This window comes from Lates calcarifer, unplaced genomic scaffold (assembly GCF_001640805.2).
Source record: "Lates calcarifer isolate ASB-BC8 unplaced genomic scaffold, TLL_Latcal_v3 _unitig_4816_quiver_743, whole genome shotgun sequence".
NCBI lineage: Eukaryota > Metazoa > Chordata > Actinopteri > Centropomidae > Lates > Lates calcarifer.
The window spans coordinates 90,836-106,852 of record NW_026117125.1 but is presented as its reverse complement, the minus strand read 5'-3'; the positions used below and the strand labels follow the sequence as shown (position 1 = coordinate 106,852).

General features: G+C 39.8%; 3 protein-coding genes across 5 annotated transcripts; 2 read left to right on the top strand and 1 right to left on the bottom strand.

The window, feature by feature from the left end:
* Window positions 1–1,688: 1,688 nt before the first annotated feature.
* Window positions 1,689–6,807, top strand: LOC127140542 (obscurin). The gene is made up of 13 exons (XM_051068547.1): window positions 1,689–1,735; window positions 1,934–1,984; window positions 2,076–2,333; window positions 2,490–2,735; window positions 2,997–3,245; window positions 3,341–3,472; window positions 3,552–3,631; window positions 4,530–4,590; window positions 4,840–4,899; window positions 5,148–5,408; window positions 5,507–5,752; window positions 6,186–6,239; window positions 6,746–6,807. Exons 1-13 carry the CDS (start codon window positions 1,705–1,707, stop codon window positions 6,805–6,807), a joined length of 1,791 nt encoding a protein of 596 aa, XP_050924504.1. The 5' UTR covers window positions 1,689–1,704.
* Window positions 6,808–7,945: 1,138 nt separating this feature from the next.
* LOC108902364 (butyrophilin subfamily 3 member A2) lies at window positions 7,946–10,991 on the bottom strand. The gene is made up of 5 exons (XM_051068517.1): window positions 10,885–10,991; window positions 10,224–10,562; window positions 9,824–10,111; window positions 9,602–9,727; window positions 7,946–8,978 (listed from the first exon to the last, which is right to left on the bottom strand). Exons 2-5 carry the CDS (start codon window positions 10,519–10,521, stop codon window positions 8,110–8,112), a joined length of 1,581 nt encoding a protein of 526 aa, XP_050924474.1. The 5' UTR covers window positions 10,522–10,562; window positions 10,885–10,991; the 3' UTR covers window positions 7,946–8,109.
* A 1,624-nt stretch (window positions 10,992–12,615) lies between these two features.
* LOC108902367 (low affinity immunoglobulin gamma Fc region receptor III-A) lies at window positions 12,616–15,920 on the top strand. 3 transcript variants are annotated; one of them, XR_007811026.1, is made up of 7 exons: window positions 12,616–12,679; window positions 12,779–12,841; window positions 13,009–13,272; window positions 13,713–14,164; window positions 14,257–14,304; window positions 15,060–15,160; window positions 15,415–15,920. XR_007811026.1 is itself a non-coding variant. In XM_051068540.1 (6 exons), the coding sequence occupies exons 1-4, from the start codon at window positions 12,649–12,651 to the stop codon at window positions 13,979–13,981; spliced, it is 627 nt and encodes a 208-aa protein (XP_050924497.1). In that variant the 5' UTR covers window positions 12,622–12,648; the 3' UTR covers window positions 13,982–14,164; window positions 14,257–14,304; window positions 15,060–15,920. The 3 variants fall into 3 exon arrangements, 1 of the variants encoding a protein (XP_050924497.1); XR_007811025.1 differs by having other exon boundaries at window positions 15,057–15,160; XM_051068540.1 differs by having other exon boundaries at window positions 12,622–12,679; window positions 15,060–15,920.
* Window positions 15,921–16,017: the final 97 nt, after the last annotated feature.

The window sequence follows — 16,017 nt, the reverse complement described above, 5'->3', positions numbered from 1 at the left end:
TAAAATTTGTAGTGCAGTGGTGTGCTATTTATCACCATAACTTCACCACAAGATCATGGTGAAGTTACGGTGGCTTGAACTGAACGTGACTTTCACCAGATTCAGTGAGTTTCATCAGGTAGATATTTTGGTGCTTGTTCTGTGACTGTGGTGTAATAACTTGTAAGCTGCATGAGTGTTATTATAAATTCATTTTATTTTGATCCAGCCATTCATCAAATAACATGCACGTTTGTACATGTACTCCTTTAGAACCACAATAGAAGAGACAATTGAGTCTGCAATTTATTTCTTAACAGCCAACATCACAAGGTTTCATAACTAAACAAAAGGTTCACACTGGAAACAATTTATAATGAAACCTTTTTAAAATAGACTGACATGGTTCTCTGTCTTTGACGTCATCATTTACCTTCAGCCGAGAGCTTCAACCGTCTCTCAGCAGTTTTTATTTTTAAAATGCAGTGTGGTTTATTAGAGTGGAACAGTTAAACCACCTGCTCTGTCTGTTCACACATGTGAAGGCGCTGCTGCAGATTTTATATAGACCCTCTGTGGTCAACTCTCAGCATCAGTATTTAACATCAGTTTGATCTGAGGACACGTGAGGTGATCTATAAGTTCAGATCTATAACTGAACTTTAATCAGACAATAAAATGATGATCATGTGATAGAGTTAGTGAGCTGTTTATTACCCATTACAACAGGGATTATAAGAGAATATAATGGAGTCAGTGCAGTTAAAGTGGAGCAGTATTAAAACACTGTAATACATCTAAATAATGTAAAATGTATCAACATGAAAATATACACATATATACATGTGTTTCAGAAAGAGAAGAACATGCAAACACACAGGTACAATGTGAGACCTCCAGTGATACATAAATAATCCACAGTGTGATTATTGATTGATAACTATACCTCAGTGCTGCCCTCCACTGGATAAATGTTGTTAGTAAAAACTAATGTTGGGAATGTTAAATGTTTCTTACTTAGGATTCTGCACCATAAAATAAAATAACTTCAAAAAGACTCTCCTCAGAAGAATAAACAGTCAAAGTCCAATCATAAATTGATATGAACTCTCAGGCCTGGCTTCTATAATCAGATCATCTGTGTTTGCTTTATGTTTCCTTCCTGTGAACACAGTGTGAATGAACAGGTGTAGCCAGATTGGACAGTAAGTCTGCACCTACTGTCTTTTAAAACAGAGGTTTCTGTATATGTTATAAGTCTGTCTGTATGTTGGAAGAGAGAAAACATCTTTGTCAAACAGGTTAAAGGATGTTTGAGGATGGAGTGACAGGTGTGTGACGTACTGCAGGGGGCAGTGTGCCACTTATTTTCTCATTTGATCATAAGAACCTGCATGGGTGAGTGTCTATCTGTTTTTTTTTTCTACATGACGTGACCTGTTTGACTAAAATTATTGACCTCATTAACTATGAGGAGAACTTCAAACTGTTACACTGCTGTTTGTTAGCTTCTCTTATCTTTTTTACAAAAATTGTGTTGTGGATTTCCAACCACTCAGATTATAAACTGATCCTGAGTGAAGGTTCTCTGGTTCTCTAGCGCCACCTTTTGAAATGTTGTCGCCTCAGTCATCAGAGAGAACCTGCACAGGAAGAGGAAGGTCTCACCTCCTTTACATTTACCTTGTATCAGCCTGATGCTCAGTTAGTCAGCAGCAAGTCGACATGGAGGTCACAGCTCTGTGCATCAGACTGAGTGAGTACTGAGTCTGTCTGTACATCTCTTTATATTTTAAAAACCACAAATATCACATAAAATATAAAGATATGTGTAAGATTGAAGAACGTCTTCGATTCAAGTGTAAAACCGACATTTTACAAACATACTGGTCTTATACTGTATCATATGATTTCATAACATTTCTGATGTATTTGTCTCTCTGTGTCTCTGCAGTGATGAACGTGATGGTTGTGCATGTTCACCTCAGTTACTCTCACAGAGCAGGTGAGTAGTTGTCCATGACCACTCCATAATCAATTTAACCCAAACCACCATTTTGTCTAAAAATAAAAAGTCATTCTCTCTTATGCTGCAGTTTTTCCTCAGGTTGTTCCAAACAGACTCCAGTTCTTTGAATACGAGTCCATCGTGATCAGCTGTGAGGGACTGGAGGGGCTGTCTGGGTGGAGAGTGATGAGGAAGCTCATGGGAGTCAGTACAATCTGTGCATCCAGCTGGGAGACGTACACCGAAGCCTGCACCATCAAAAACGCCTTCGCAGCAGAGAGTGGAGAATACTGGTGTGAAGCTGCAGGGAGGAGGACAGGCGACGCTGTCAACATCACTGTCACTGGTGTGTGTGAAAACCATCACATTTCCACAGGTTGAAGAGTCACATTCAAGAATAAAGCAGGAAAATAGAAAAATAAAGACACAGATACAGAACAAAAACACTTCTTAGAATCATCTTTGTTTGTGTTTGTCCTGTGTTGTTGTTGTTGTTGTTCAGCTGGTTCTGTGATCCTGGAGAGTCCTGTTCTTCCTGTGATGGAGGGAGATGATGTGACTCTGAGCTGCAGAAAAAAGGCAACGTCTTCCAACCTCACAGCTGATTTCTATAAAGACGGACTCTTCCTGGGCAGCAGCTCCACAGGAGAGATGATCATCCCCAGTGTCTCCAGGTCTGATGAAGGACTGTACAGGTGTAACATCTCTGGATCTGGAGAATCACCTCAGAGCAGACTGACTGTCAGAGGTGAGACACAGCTGCATTTTCAAACAACACAAATATGACTTAGACTTTAAATCTGTCTTCAAAACGTTGTCAACAGTGTTTTTATTTCTGGTGTTTTTTATGGATATGTTGAGTTTGTTGCATCAGGCTTGTTAAATATCTGAGTTATCTAATCATATCTGCTTTGTCGTACTTCCTGTTTTTTCAGTTTCCTCATCTGCATGCACGATAGATAACATGTTTGAATTAGATATATTTTTTGTCTCTAAAACCTGTGTTCAGGTAGTTCAGCTGGTCCTGTGATCCTGGGGAGTCCTGATCCTCCTGTGGTTGAGGGAGACACTCTGACTCTGCAGTGCAGAAAGAAAACCTCCTCCAGCCTCACAGCTGATCATAAAGACGACCTCAGCGAAGGGAGCGACTCTGTAGGAGACCTGATCATCCACAGTGTGTCCAGGTCTGATGAAGGACTGTACAGGTGCAGCATCTCTGGATCTGGAGAATCAGCAGAGAGCAGACTGACTGTCAGAGGTGAGACACACTGATGAGATGGAAACCCTGTATACTGTGTATATATTGTGTCATATTTTTATACCTGAACATGACGACGTATGTGACCTTTCCAGTCTCGCAGAGAGACCCTGATCCTTCCTGTGACTGCTCTCCTCATGGCTTCATGCTGCTGCGGATCTTCAGCACCATTTTACTGATGGCTCTGGGGCTGGTGGTGGGACTCCTTCACCGTCAGAAACCCAAAGGTACACAAACGACAGATAACACAATCTCCAACAGCAGCTGCATGTATGAGGATTTATTTAGATGTTTCCTCTCTAACAGGTGTGTCGACCTCTGCTTCCTTCCACCCCGCCCCCTCTCCTCAAACACCTGAGGAGCGTCAGCCTCCCGTCAGTGTGTCGGTGTGTTGTCACAGTCACTTTCAGGTGTTTTGTCACAAGAACTAATCCAACAACATGTACACAACACACTGACGGCTGTTTTCATCCTGTGTGTCCTCCAGGTCACCGAGGGCTCAGACACCTGACTGAAGATGGAAGCCTCAGCTAACGTCTGTCCGACATGAAGACTCACTGTTACAGTCTATAATAGATCATCCCTCTTTTGACATTTTGAGTTTAATGTTCACCTTGTATACCACATGGTTCACATCAGCAGCAGTGTTTATATGAGGGCTATAACAGTGACAGCATCAGTGTATCAGTGAGTGGTTTATTATAGCCTAACATTAAACCACTGTGTTCTACCTGCTCTGCTCTGATGTGTGAAGCTGCAGCAGGTTTTAAATAGACTCACTGCGGTCAGCCTCAGTCCTGTCATGACACTGTTACAGTGGTGTTACCTGAAACAGCTGCCACACTCTGTCACAGCGCTCAAACATCGCTTAACTTTTATATTTCTGTATTTTACACTCTCTGCTCCTGAAGAAACAATGTAACCAATAAACTTTAACAAGATGAAAAAGTGACGCTATTTGGATGTTGTGATGCCGGGTATAAGATGATAAAACTAACATGAGGTTACATTGTTCATCATCTCACCACCATGGAGGACTGAAAAGACAAAGCGACTGTCAGCGGGCAGCAGTGCTTTTAAGTGTTGCCTTGTGATTATATTGTCTCACCTTTGTTTGCATGCATATCAGCAACTGAACAAATTCATATTACAATTAATGTTATTTGGCACCACCCATTGATGTTTTCTACGTCGGAGCAGCTCTGTCTCACACGGATGTAGAAGAAGGGGAGGTTCTAACTCACACTGAGTCTTAAGTCTTGTGGTTTCTTAAGTGTATTTCAGTGTGATGTTACCAGTCAGCAGCAAGACAACATGGAGGTCACAGCTCTCTGCGTCACAGTGTGTGAGTACTGAGTCGACCTCTGTCTAAATCTCACTCTAATATTAAACCACATTTCTGAACATCTCATTAAATTTAAATGTAGCAGTAATAGAGACATGTTCACATTCTGCTGTTGACAGAATATTGTGATGTTTTGAAGAGTCAATGCAGATGTTTGCTTCATAAAATAATTTGTTTCTGTTGTTACATATTTTATTCACAGTTTGAAAAATTCATTGCACATCTGTCTTTCGTCTCTTGTCTCTCCAGTGATTAATGTGTCGTTAGTGCTCATCGAACACATTCACTGCAGTTACTCTCAGAGAGCTGGTGAGTAGATGTTACATTATTTGCTACTTAGAGACAAAACTTTTTCTAATCTTTGTTCATTTATTTCACTTCTCTCAGTTACCAAACGCTTGGCAGGTCAATCAAAACTAGAATTTATTCACCTTGGTTTGGGCCTAAATGGTCCAGATGTTATCTACAGTCTGCTCTATCTTCATTTGTGCTTGTGATTATTTTGTTGGACATTTTAGATTTTTAAAAATCTTTTTTTTTCTATTTTTCTGAGTCAGTTGTAGGTTTCCCTCTGGTTGTTCCAAACACACAGCAGCTCTTTGAATATGAGCCCATTACTGTCAGCTGTGAGGGACTGGAGGGACTGACTGGGTGGAGAGTGATGAAGAAGATCATGGGAGTCAATACAATATGTGCATCTACCTGGGAGGACTCAACGAGACCCTGCAGCATTAAAACTGCCTTTTCAGCAGACAGTGGAGAATACTGGTGTGAAGCTGGAGGCAGGCGAACCAACGTGGTCAACATCACTGTTACTGGTGAGGTCAGCAACAAAAACAAGCAACAACAAAGATCCAACCAGCAGCCCCTCCAAACTAACTGAGCACAATCTGTCTTTTTTAAAATGATTAATCAGGTGGGACAGTGATCCTGGAGAGTCCTGCCGTCCCTGTAACAGAGGGACAAAATCTGACTCTGCGCTGTAGGAGGAAGACGACGTCCTTCAACCTCACAGCTGACTTCTATAAAGACAGCATCCATATGAAGACGGGTTATGAAGGACAGCTGATCATCCCCAGTGTTTCCAAGTCTGATGAAGGACTGTACAAGTGCAGCATCTCTGGATCTGGAGAATCAGCAGAGAGCAGACTGACTGTCAGAGGTGAGACGACTGTTGGTTTAATGTTTGGTAGAGGCATCACACAGTGTCTGAGATATGTAAAACTTAAAGTATTACTAATATTATTCCACTGATTGTGGCAATAACTGAGAGAAAGATTGTGTAGAATATGTTCAGTAAAACACAGTTTCTTGTAGTTTCATCACCTGATGAACCTGACAAACATCGATCTGCTCGTGGGTTCCTGCTGCTGTGGATCATTGGCACAGTTTTATTGATGACTCTGATGTTTTTGCTGTTGGGGTTGCTTCACTACCAGAGACTCAAAGGTACAGAGAATAAAAATATCATCACTTTAAAGGCATTGTTAACTCGTTGAATTGAAGCAGAGGTGTGCTGCATTTTTATTGTGGTGCTATACAAAGGCAAGGAATCTTCACAGATGTTCTACTGTGGTGGGTTTTTTTAATTCTAGTAAAAACCTCAAGCAGTCGTTCCTCCTTCCATCCCTCCTCACCTCCACAACCAGGTGAGAAACACCTCCACACATCAGCTTATTAGCAGTGTCTGTGATCATGGAACATGTGTGATGTAGGACAGGATAAGTCAACAATATCCCACACAAGGACGTTTAATCTACAATATTCAGTCTGTGTTATTCATGGCAGAAATCCATCCATTAGTCTGTCTAGAAGGAACTGCAACTCCAGGAACAGTATCTTCTCATTCTCATTTTGATCGTTTGTTTGTTATATTAACCATTTTCATTTTAACACTTGTTCCTATTTTGCTGTTGGAAATTATGTATTATTGTTGCAAATCAATGTGATGAAAATGAAAATAGTTTAATTTTTATCATTTACATTTTTCAACATTATCTGGAATGAAGTGTGGAATGACTGGAATGACATTTTGCTCTTGTTTAATACAGAGGTTAAGTTTAGTGTCATCTGCATAGAATGATTGAAAACTACATGTCTACATGTCTACATGTTTACATGTCTCTCAGTAACACTCTTGGTCTTTCTTTGTCAGATAAGGAAGAATCCCAAACTACTGCTTGTTACTATACCTTGAACCTGGGTAAGCCTTTATGAACAAAGCCATTATTTGAAGTTGCTGTAGCAACATTTTGTCGTGGAAACTAAATACTTGTGAGTCCACATTGTTTTTGCTTTGGACATCAGATCGACTTTCAGTTTTGGATACACGGAACTAACTGTCATCTCACAATGATTACGTTTATACTTTTACAGTATAATGCTACATATGATGACAAATAATCCACAAAAAACAACACAAAAACCTTTCTTTCATTGCTTCTTTCAGACGTCAGAAGTTTTTTTTTAAAAACTGAATGGTTTAACTGTTTTCCTAACAGGGATCTCCAGCCACTCAGTGACACCAGCTGTCAACCCACCTTTAACAGAAGAGGATCCCCTGTATTATTCAATCGAATAGGAAAGATTGAGGGTAATACTGTACTGCACTGTATATTCCATGCCATCTCTGTGGCTCAGCAGTCAGAGCTGATTGTTCAATAAAAGCAGGTTTGGCTATTTGTGGTCCTTGTCTCCTTGAGCAATACATTGAACTGAGCTATGCTGCCCCCCAATGGATCAATGTTGTAAGTGCAATGTTGCACAGTGTCATGGCCATTTGTAAAATCCAATTTAATCAAGTAAAACCAACTTAAACAAATGCTACCTTTTAGTTTAGTAAATATCTGTCTGTATTGAACTTTTTCATATGTATGTAAGGATATATGAAACAATTCATGCAAAAAAATAGAAAAGCTTTACCGAATATGAAAAAACAAATCACTTAACAGTATGTGTGGCTGTTCAAGCTCACCCTATCTGAAAGGCTGAGCCCAGTGCTGTTGTATCCGCCATCCTATTCTTTGAGTCATTACCCCAAAGCTCATGACCATAGTTGAGAGTTGGAACATCAATCCTCATCAACACAATGGTCGGGTATAACACCTGGTGCTAGTGTAAAACAATGCACTGTCACAGACTCAATGATACATTTATTTCAAGATGGAAAACATTTCAAACAAGCTCAGGGGGAATAAAAAATATACAAAAATCAATAATGATAATGATAATAATAATGTCAAGTAACTTTGCAATGTTATTTCTGAATAGCACCAGAATAAAAACCAGTAAATGCAATATTATTATGTACATATGTGTGTGCATTTCAATCTATACAGAAAAAACTAAAATAAAGGTTTATATGAATACTCCCCAAAGAATAAAGTTTCATAGAATAAAATCTCATCAAATAAGAAGGTACAATAAAGTGATACAAGAATATTAGACACTGAGCCAAATCAAAAAACTCTCATTTATAGGACAGTGGATCTAAATGGATTCTCAGTATTTACAGTATCATCAGAGTCTGTGATTAACTCTGACAAAGCTCTGAAAATGTTTCTGTATCAGTGTTTTTGTTTGTCTCCTCTCTTTCCCTGACTGCTCTGTCTGATCTGGTTCAGGTTTCATCTTGTTCTTCTCCTCTCTCTGTGTCTCTGTCTCCTCCTCTTTCTCTGTCTCTTCCTCTGTCTCCTCCTCTCTCTGTGTCTCTTTCTCTGTCTCCTCCTCTTTCTCTGTCTCTTTCTCTGTCTCCTCCTCTTTCTCTGTCTCTTTCTCTGTCTCTTTCTCTGTCTCCTTCTCTTTCTCTGTCTCGTCCTCTGTCTCCTTCTCTTCCTCTGTCTCCTCCACTCTCTCTGACTGCTCTGTCTGATCTGGATGAAGTTTCCTCGGGTTCTTCTCTTTCAGTCTCTCTGTCTTCTCCAGTTGTTTTTCAATTTGCTTAAACTGATTCTCTATTTTGTTTTCCCATTCTGTCATTATTTTTATCACATCCCTCGTTTTGTGTAGCTGTTCCACAGTGATCTGCAAAGAGCCCTTATACTCTCTACCTTTTTCCTCCAGTTCCACTTTCTCCTTTAATAGATCGTTTTTTCTTTCACATTTGTCCCAGTAGAATTTCTTTTCTAATGACTTCAGTTCCTTCTCATTCTCACTCCTCTTTTTCTCCACCTCCTCCAGCTGTGATATCTGTTTGTCTCTGGAGCTCTCCAATTTAGTTTTTTGTTCCATCAATACTGAGATCACTTGTTGCATGTTTTTCTTTTCTTCCTCTTTCTCCTGTAACATGTCATGAAGTTCTGTCTTTTTCTTCACCGAATAATCCTTTCTCATACTTCTGTTGAAGAGCTGCTCTCTTTCTTCTGCTTCACCATCCTGGTTCATTTTATCTGTTTATATAGAGAAAGGAAAGTTGTGTGATTTCAACAAGTTATAGAAACATAAAAGAGAAATGGTGGTAACAGTAAAACAGAGCAACTACAAGCAGGTACAGTACAGACAGGTAAAATCTCTTCATTCATTAGATGTGACCCCAACATTAAAACATTCACCTGTAAATGACCTTTACTATGGTCCAACATAATTTCATGATATTTGTTCAGTCATTTATAAGTATTTACTTTAACCTGTCTGGTTTTATTGTGAAGATTGTGCTTTATTTTGAAGTATAATGACGTTAGTGGTAGAAAGGAAGTAGTACTGTAGACATGGTCACAACGCAGGAGATTTTGAAGCTTTTGTTTGTTCAGCATCTGACTGAAGGAGACGCATGGTTGGTGTGTGTTTCATTTTCATGTTCTGCAGTTTTTACTGTTAAATAGATAAATTAGACAACTCATTGCACTTCTCATGTTGGATACATACTCTTATCCAAAATGAAAATAAAATGGTCAAAACACTGTTGTTGCAGAAATCATGGCGTCATTAACAGGATTTCTGAGTATACCTCTGTTACAATAACTTAAGATATTTGTTGTTAATTTGAAATATGTTCAATGAATTAATAACTCACTGATTTTGTTTTGTCGTAGTTTCCACAAAACAAAGACGACTACCAGAAAGACCATGAAGGTAACAGACAGGATCAGGACTATGATGATACGAACAGCAGAACAAGACGGGGCCAGGAAAACTTCCTCTGAAACAACAAACCACAGAAAAACATGACAGTTTAATAAAAGCAGCTGTTAAAAAGCTGAGAAAGTGAGAAAATCAGAAAACTAAATTTTTTCACCTAGAATCCGGATTTCTGCGGTTCTGCTCTGGTTGGTTTTGTTCTGTTGGACTCTACAGGTGAAGCTGTTGCTGTGTCTCTTCTCCACAGTCACTCTGCTGCTGACAGTATAGAGGTCATCAGGACCTCTGACTGTCTCTGTAGGTCCAGCAGAGAGGAGGTTTCCCTCACCGTCCAGCCACAACACCTCAGGCTCTGGATACCAGCCTTTAGACTCACACTCTAACACCACTGCTCTGACGGGTTGATCGATCTCTGCTATGACAACAACAGGTGAGGAAATTGCACCTAATGAAAGAAAAAAAGAGAGCATGGTGTTTAAACCTCTTATTTTGTTGTGTCTGGAACATTTCTGTAACGGGTTGCATTCATTCAAACTGTGGCAGTGTGTTCCACTTACCAACAACAAGCTCAACCATCGCTGTACCTTTTGATGGAATGTGGCATCTATATGTTCCCTCATCGGAGAGTTTAACCTTCGAGAGTTTGAGTGAGATGTCTCCATGTTTCAGTTTGTCTGTGGACAGTGATGTTCTTCCCACATATGATGGATACTGATTAATCAACAGTTCCACTCCATCGCGCCTCAGATGGACAAACCTGGGGTTCAGGTCAGGTCTTGCCCACTCCAGCGTCATAGCAACAACATCAGTGGCAGGTTCCAGGCGACATGGCAAAATGATGTCTTCACCAACCATTGCCAGGATTGGCTTTGACGGGCCAACGATCTGAGACTGACCTGAAGGAAAAACAGGTGTATTTTTAACTGCTGCCACTCTCATGTATCTTCCTTTGTAGTTTTACAAGAAAAAAACAACGTCCTGATAGTACATCACATCTACTAGTGTTTAGATTCAGGTTTGGAGTATAGTTCTTTAATATTCTTGCTGGCTGAGCCAGTATATGGTGCCAGAGATCAGCACACCTCGATCCAAACTCCTGCTTGCTTCCCAGGTGACAATGCACCCAACCCCAGTGCCTGTCCTTGTGGGTGGTGGGCCCACAAGTCCCATGGAAATCTTAAGGACTGTACCCAGCAAACTTGTTTGTTTGTAACTTACCTTCACATCTGTTGGTTAGAAGAAGGAGGACAGCGGTGTGATGAAAAACCAAAGTGCTGACAGTAGCAAGGCAGAATTTATGGAGATGTCCATGCCACCTGTGAAACATCCTGAAAAGTGAAATAACTAATTATAAAATGGAAAATATATTTGGTAAATTATCTTGAAAGTACATTTCAACCATTATTTACGACCTAAAGGCAGTTTTTCTAATAGATTGTCACTATATTGCTAGTTCAAGAGTAATGATTCAGACAATGGAATATGTGCAAGATGTTCAACCACAGCCTGCAACCTGTACAAACAGGAACGTTTGCAGACATTGTCAAAATAGCATAAAACTGTTTCTTAGATGTAAATGTGCTTGATTTTCTTGAGTGATAAAAAGTGATAAAAGTTTGAGAGGTAGTTATGACGTTTCAGGACTTTGGAATGGTTTGTTATAGTGTGACAAGTTGTGAAAAGTGCCGGAAATGTTTTTCTATAAAGTACTTACAGATTGACTCCTAGAAATGTCTAAATCATTAGATAGATTCTGTTGAAGTTTTAAATGAGAACGTTATAGTTACATTTAAGTGTAAGTAAAAAGCTACGTAACATAGAAAAGCACTTTGGCTGAAAAACAAAGTGGATTTGCTCTAATTCTGTTGGTCATTATGGATTCCAATGAAAGGTTAAGGAAAATATCATTATCAATAACTTGTGTATTTTTGTTTAAAAGGCTACATACCTGTGGTACGTCTCAAGGAACCAACTCAGCTGCACAGTCAAAGTCCTGAAATATAATGTGGACTTTGGCCTTGACCAAGTGTACAGAAATGTGTGTGTGTGTGTGTGTGTGTGTGTGTGTGTGTGTGTGTGTGTGTGTGTCCACCCACTTTTGTTTGCAGTCTTAGCAGCAGATGTGGAATTGTTCGTGTCTCTTTCACTTTATTCCCAAACACAAAACACAGTGTCACAGTTTGTACAGTTACCATACATATCACAGTGTTTACCACTGACTTGTGAGAGCTCTTATAAGGTTCATATTTGATGATTCTGTATATTGATGGTCATGTGACAGACTCAGGGTCAGGGTGTTTCATTAACTTTCTTATTGTGACTGACAGGTGAAACTGAACTTTGACAGTATCACTTGATGCAAGCTAACTGGCTATAAGACAATCTAAATACAGAAGCCCATAAATCAAGATTGTATGGGTTCTACAAGGAAGTTACATCAAACAGAAGCCTGAGAGTGTAAATAACAGTGGTGTGAGGCTGATTTACAGCAGAGAGAAAGAGGAAGGTACAGAGTCACAGACGACGGAGTGAAGCAGTCCAGTGGTTGTTTCTGACTCTGGATCAGTGTCATCTCACAGCGAAAAGGTCCTGGGTTTGTTTCCTCTAGTTCATCAGGGTCTTTCAGTGCCTCTGGCCCCAGATCACTAAATCAACCTTTGACCTTCCAGCATTATGAATTCAGCTACTCACAGTAGTTTTACATAATTATTTTTAGATATCTGTCAGTTTGTTTCAGATTTATTGGAGTTACTGTTTTGCATTTAGTTTTTGACTTGGCAGTTGACGCTGTGGAAACCTGTGATTCTCTGATGCTACTTAAAGGCTCAACCAATGAGATGTTTCTCAGAGCAGCTCAGTGTCACGGACAAACTCAAACCACTTCAGTCACCAGAGAAAAGCTGCACAGGAAGAGAAAGTCTCACCTACATTATATTTATCTGTCGTTCAGTCTGAAGCTCAGTCAGTCAGCAGCAGGACGACATGGAGGTCACAGCTCTCTGCTTCAGACTGAGTGAGTATTCAACCTGTTTGTCTCTAAACTAACAAATCAAATCTGCAATAAAAACACCTGCTTTATTTCTGATACACAGCTTCTCTCCTTTATCCTCAGTAATAAATACACTGATGCTTCTGGCTGTAGAGGATCAGCACGGTCACTGTGCTGAGAGGAATGGTGAGTAACAGGTTATAGGACAGAGTAGAGTAGAATATAAAGTAGACTACATGTTTCTAACTAGTGTGAGACTAGTCAGAGGATCTGGTGAGTTCTTTCAGAGCTGAACTTAACCTCTGTGTGAACTTCATATAATCACTTCCTGTTCCTTCCTGTTTAATTTTCAGATGCAGCTTCTCTTCGTATCGTTCCAAACACACTGCAGCTCTTTGAATATGAGTCTCTCTTCTTTGACTGTGAGGGATTTGATCGTTTCACTGAGTGGAGAGTGATGAAGAGGATCATGGGAACTGTAACAACATGTGGTCTTGTCTGGGAGACGTCAAATGGACCCTGCAGGATTAATCATGCCTTTTCAACAGACAGTGGAGAATACTGGTGTGAAGCTGGAGGAATCAGAAGAAGCAGCTCTGTCAACATCAGTGTCAGCAGTAAGTTAAAGCATAAACCAGTTCTTATTATCAAAAAACAAACAAACCTATATAAAGAAGACTCCAGTAGGACAGTAATGTTGCTGTGTTTCTGCTGGCTGTGTACATATGCAACTGTTTACACATTAGCTTAAAGAAAACTTTGTGTCAACTTGTTTTTATGTCACAACCTGTCAATTGTTTCATATCAAGATTATTTAGATTATTATTTGACTATTTTATTTTGCTGCCAGACTCCATTGTGCTCCTCTGTTCTGCTCAATGAAACTCATGCTGTAACAGTTGGAACTCAATGCACTATGGTTATAATTGTGTTGCTATATTTATACTTAGTTAGTTACTAAGTTAGAATCTTATTTCCTTCTTCAGCTCCACATGAGAGAAAAATCATGTTTAAAAAGACGTATTGCATAAAATAATTGTAAACCCTTGTTGTTCAGCTGGTTCTGTGATCCTGGAGAGTCCTGCTGTACCTGTGGTGGAGGGAGACTCTGTGACTCTGCGCTGCAGGAACAAGATGACCTCCTCTGTCTTTATAACTGACTTCTTTAAAGATGGCATCCAAATTGAGACAGACTTTAAAGAAAACATGACCATCCTGAACGTTTCCAGGTCTGATGAAGGACTGTACAGGTGCAGCATCTCTGGATCTGGAGAATCAGCAGAGAGCAGACTGACTGTCAGAGGTGAGACACAACAAATACTCTGAGTGAGACACCACCACTGTCCTAACTCAAAAATACTTTTTCTACTAAATTCTATCATAAAGCTCAGATCTTTGAAGACCCTCCATCGCTGCATGAAGAGATTCGTCATCACTCTCCCGTTCTCATCCTGGTGGTCACTGGGACTGCAGTGGCTCTGCTGTCGCTGGTGTTGGGACTATTTCTTTGTAAGAAAAACCTGGAGAATACTAAATAATAAGTATATTTACTATGTTTGCTCTCCAGTTTTCCTTCTGAAGTTTTCTTCTCTGTTCTCCAGTGTTGGTCTGTGTTTCCTCAAAGAAGTCGACAGCAAGATCACAGTCAGGTGAGGAACACAAACCATGTGAATAAAGACAATTAGATGTCATTCCATCTGTTCATTCTTGTCTGGACGGAGCAGTGCAGTTCGTCCACAGGGAGCCATGTATTCTCTCATCACAGGAAACATCGGTGACAGAGGTATTTTACTCCTCATACAAATAGAAAACCCTGCTCACCGCCCTGCAGCTCTCTGCGTCCAACAGCAGCTCAGACGTTTCTTTGGTGTAACAAATAGAAAAAGATGAAAGTCTGACTGAGAGAAGTGAAACTTGTATATTTCTATATATATATATATATATATATATATATATATATATATATATGCATTAGCATGTGTTTGTTTCAGGAGCAGGAGACATAGCTTTTAGCTCCGAGCACAAACCACATGAGACGACCACAGACAGAACAAGGTTCACCTCATGACCTTTTCATGAGACACTTAAACCAGGCTCAGAGCTGCATGATCAGATCCTCAGGGTGTTCTGAGCACTGCTGTGTTTTCACAGATTAATAAGCAAATTTATTTTATTACAAATCATATGAGATGATTTAACAGCTGTGTTTGACTGACATCTGGTCTCACATCTAACAAGAACCACAGAACCACAGTGCGTCTTATTTGTGGAGGTGGTTTGTCCTCAGAGATCAGTTTTCACCCAGTGTCAGCACTGTTACTCCATGAGTAACTCCATCACCTCCATGTTGAAGCTGATGCAGCACCCACTGACGTATAAAATGTTTCACTTGTTTCCAAAGCAGAAACAGGAGTTTCCAGCTTCACAGTGACGCCGGTCACTGACGCTCTCTCAGCAGGAAGAGAGACAACAGACGCAGAACCCTTCTATTACACAATCGATTAGGTAAGAGTCAAAATACATGTATACATGTGTGCATGTCTGAATTATTGCAATAAAGATCACAAATTATGTTCCTTTAGACATGGATTTACTTGCACTTTACATGCACTAGACAACACACTGATGTCAACTGATACAGTTTATTAACAACAACAGTCAGTTCTTGTACTTTAAATCAGACAAGTTGAAAAGTCGACATTAATCCCACAGTAAAAAAATGTGTTTGTTTATGAATGAATTTTGTTTGTGTTTTCCAGAGAGCAGACAGACGTGACTGAAGCACAGACTGTGGTTAATGTTTGTTGTGTAGCTGCTGTAAAGTCATATTTACACTAATATCATACATTGATATGGAAAATTCTTATTTGTATGTTCACACATCGAGTCCTGTTTGTTTCCTTCAGTGTTCACATATTAGACTGTTGATATCATTAGTTTAAGTGTTGTTTGAATTCAGATGAAAGAATAAAACGTGTTTGTGAAATAGAATCAGTTTATGATGTGTGGGTTCATGACTAATGAATGAGTGTATAACTGTGTGACTCTCATCATCACCATCCTCAGCCTTCAGCAGTGTGTATTTGTGAGAGTGTGTGGTTAATGAGAGTGTGACAGTGGTGTGTGTTCACGTGTGAAGATGCTGTAGATCAGAACAGAGCTGCTGCAGGTTTTAAATACTCTCTGTGGTCACCTGCTGCTGAAAGCTTCACATGACCTTCACATTCTGTCACGTTAACATCTCTCATTAATGTCACACTTCAGAGGATGTTTAACAGTTATCAGTCAGTGTCTCAGTAAAAACATGCTAATGGCAAAAAAACCCCAAAAGTTTGAAAGTACAATAATATGTATTTTCACCA

What these genes read in the sequence shown, in the direction of transcription:
- LOC127140542 (XM_051068547.1), top strand. Translation starts at nt 1,705, where the DNA reads ATGGAGGTCACAGCTCTGTGCATCAGACTGA. An exon ending in AGCCTCCCGTCAGTGTGTCG is followed by an intron (nt 3,632 to 4,529) that starts GTGTGTTGTCAC and finishes AGTGTATTTCAG; the next exon opens with TGTGATGTTACCAGTCAGCA. An exon ending in GAGCAGACTGACTGTCAGAG is followed by an intron (nt 5,753 to 6,185) that starts GTGAGACGACTG and finishes TTTTAATTCTAG; the next exon opens with TAAAAACCTCAAGCAGTCGT.
- LOC108902364 (XM_051068517.1), bottom strand. Translation starts at nt 10,521, where the DNA reads ATGGTTGGTGAAGACATCATTTTGCCATGTCGCCTGGAACCTGCCACT. An exon ending in CGCAGAAATCCGGATTCTAG is followed by an intron (nt 9,728 to 9,823) that starts GTGAAAAAATTT and finishes TTGTTGTTTCAG; the next exon opens with AGGAAGTTTTCCTGGCCCCG. An exon ending in ACTACGACAAAACAAAATCA is followed by an intron (nt 8,979 to 9,601) that starts GTGAGTTATTAA and finishes CTATATAAACAG; the next exon opens with ATAAAATGAACCAGGATGGT.
- LOC108902367 (XM_051068540.1), top strand. Translation starts at nt 12,649, where the DNA reads ATGGAGGTCACAGCTCTCTGCTTCAGACTGA. An exon ending in AGCTCTCTGCTTCAGACTGA is followed by an intron (nt 12,680 to 12,778) that starts GTGAGTATTCAA and finishes CTTTATCCTCAG; the next exon opens with TAATAAATACACTGATGCTT. An exon ending in TGTCAACATCAGTGTCAGCA is followed by an intron (nt 13,273 to 13,712) that starts GTAAGTTAAAGC and finishes CTTGTTGTTCAG; the next exon opens with CTGGTTCTGTGATCCTGGAG.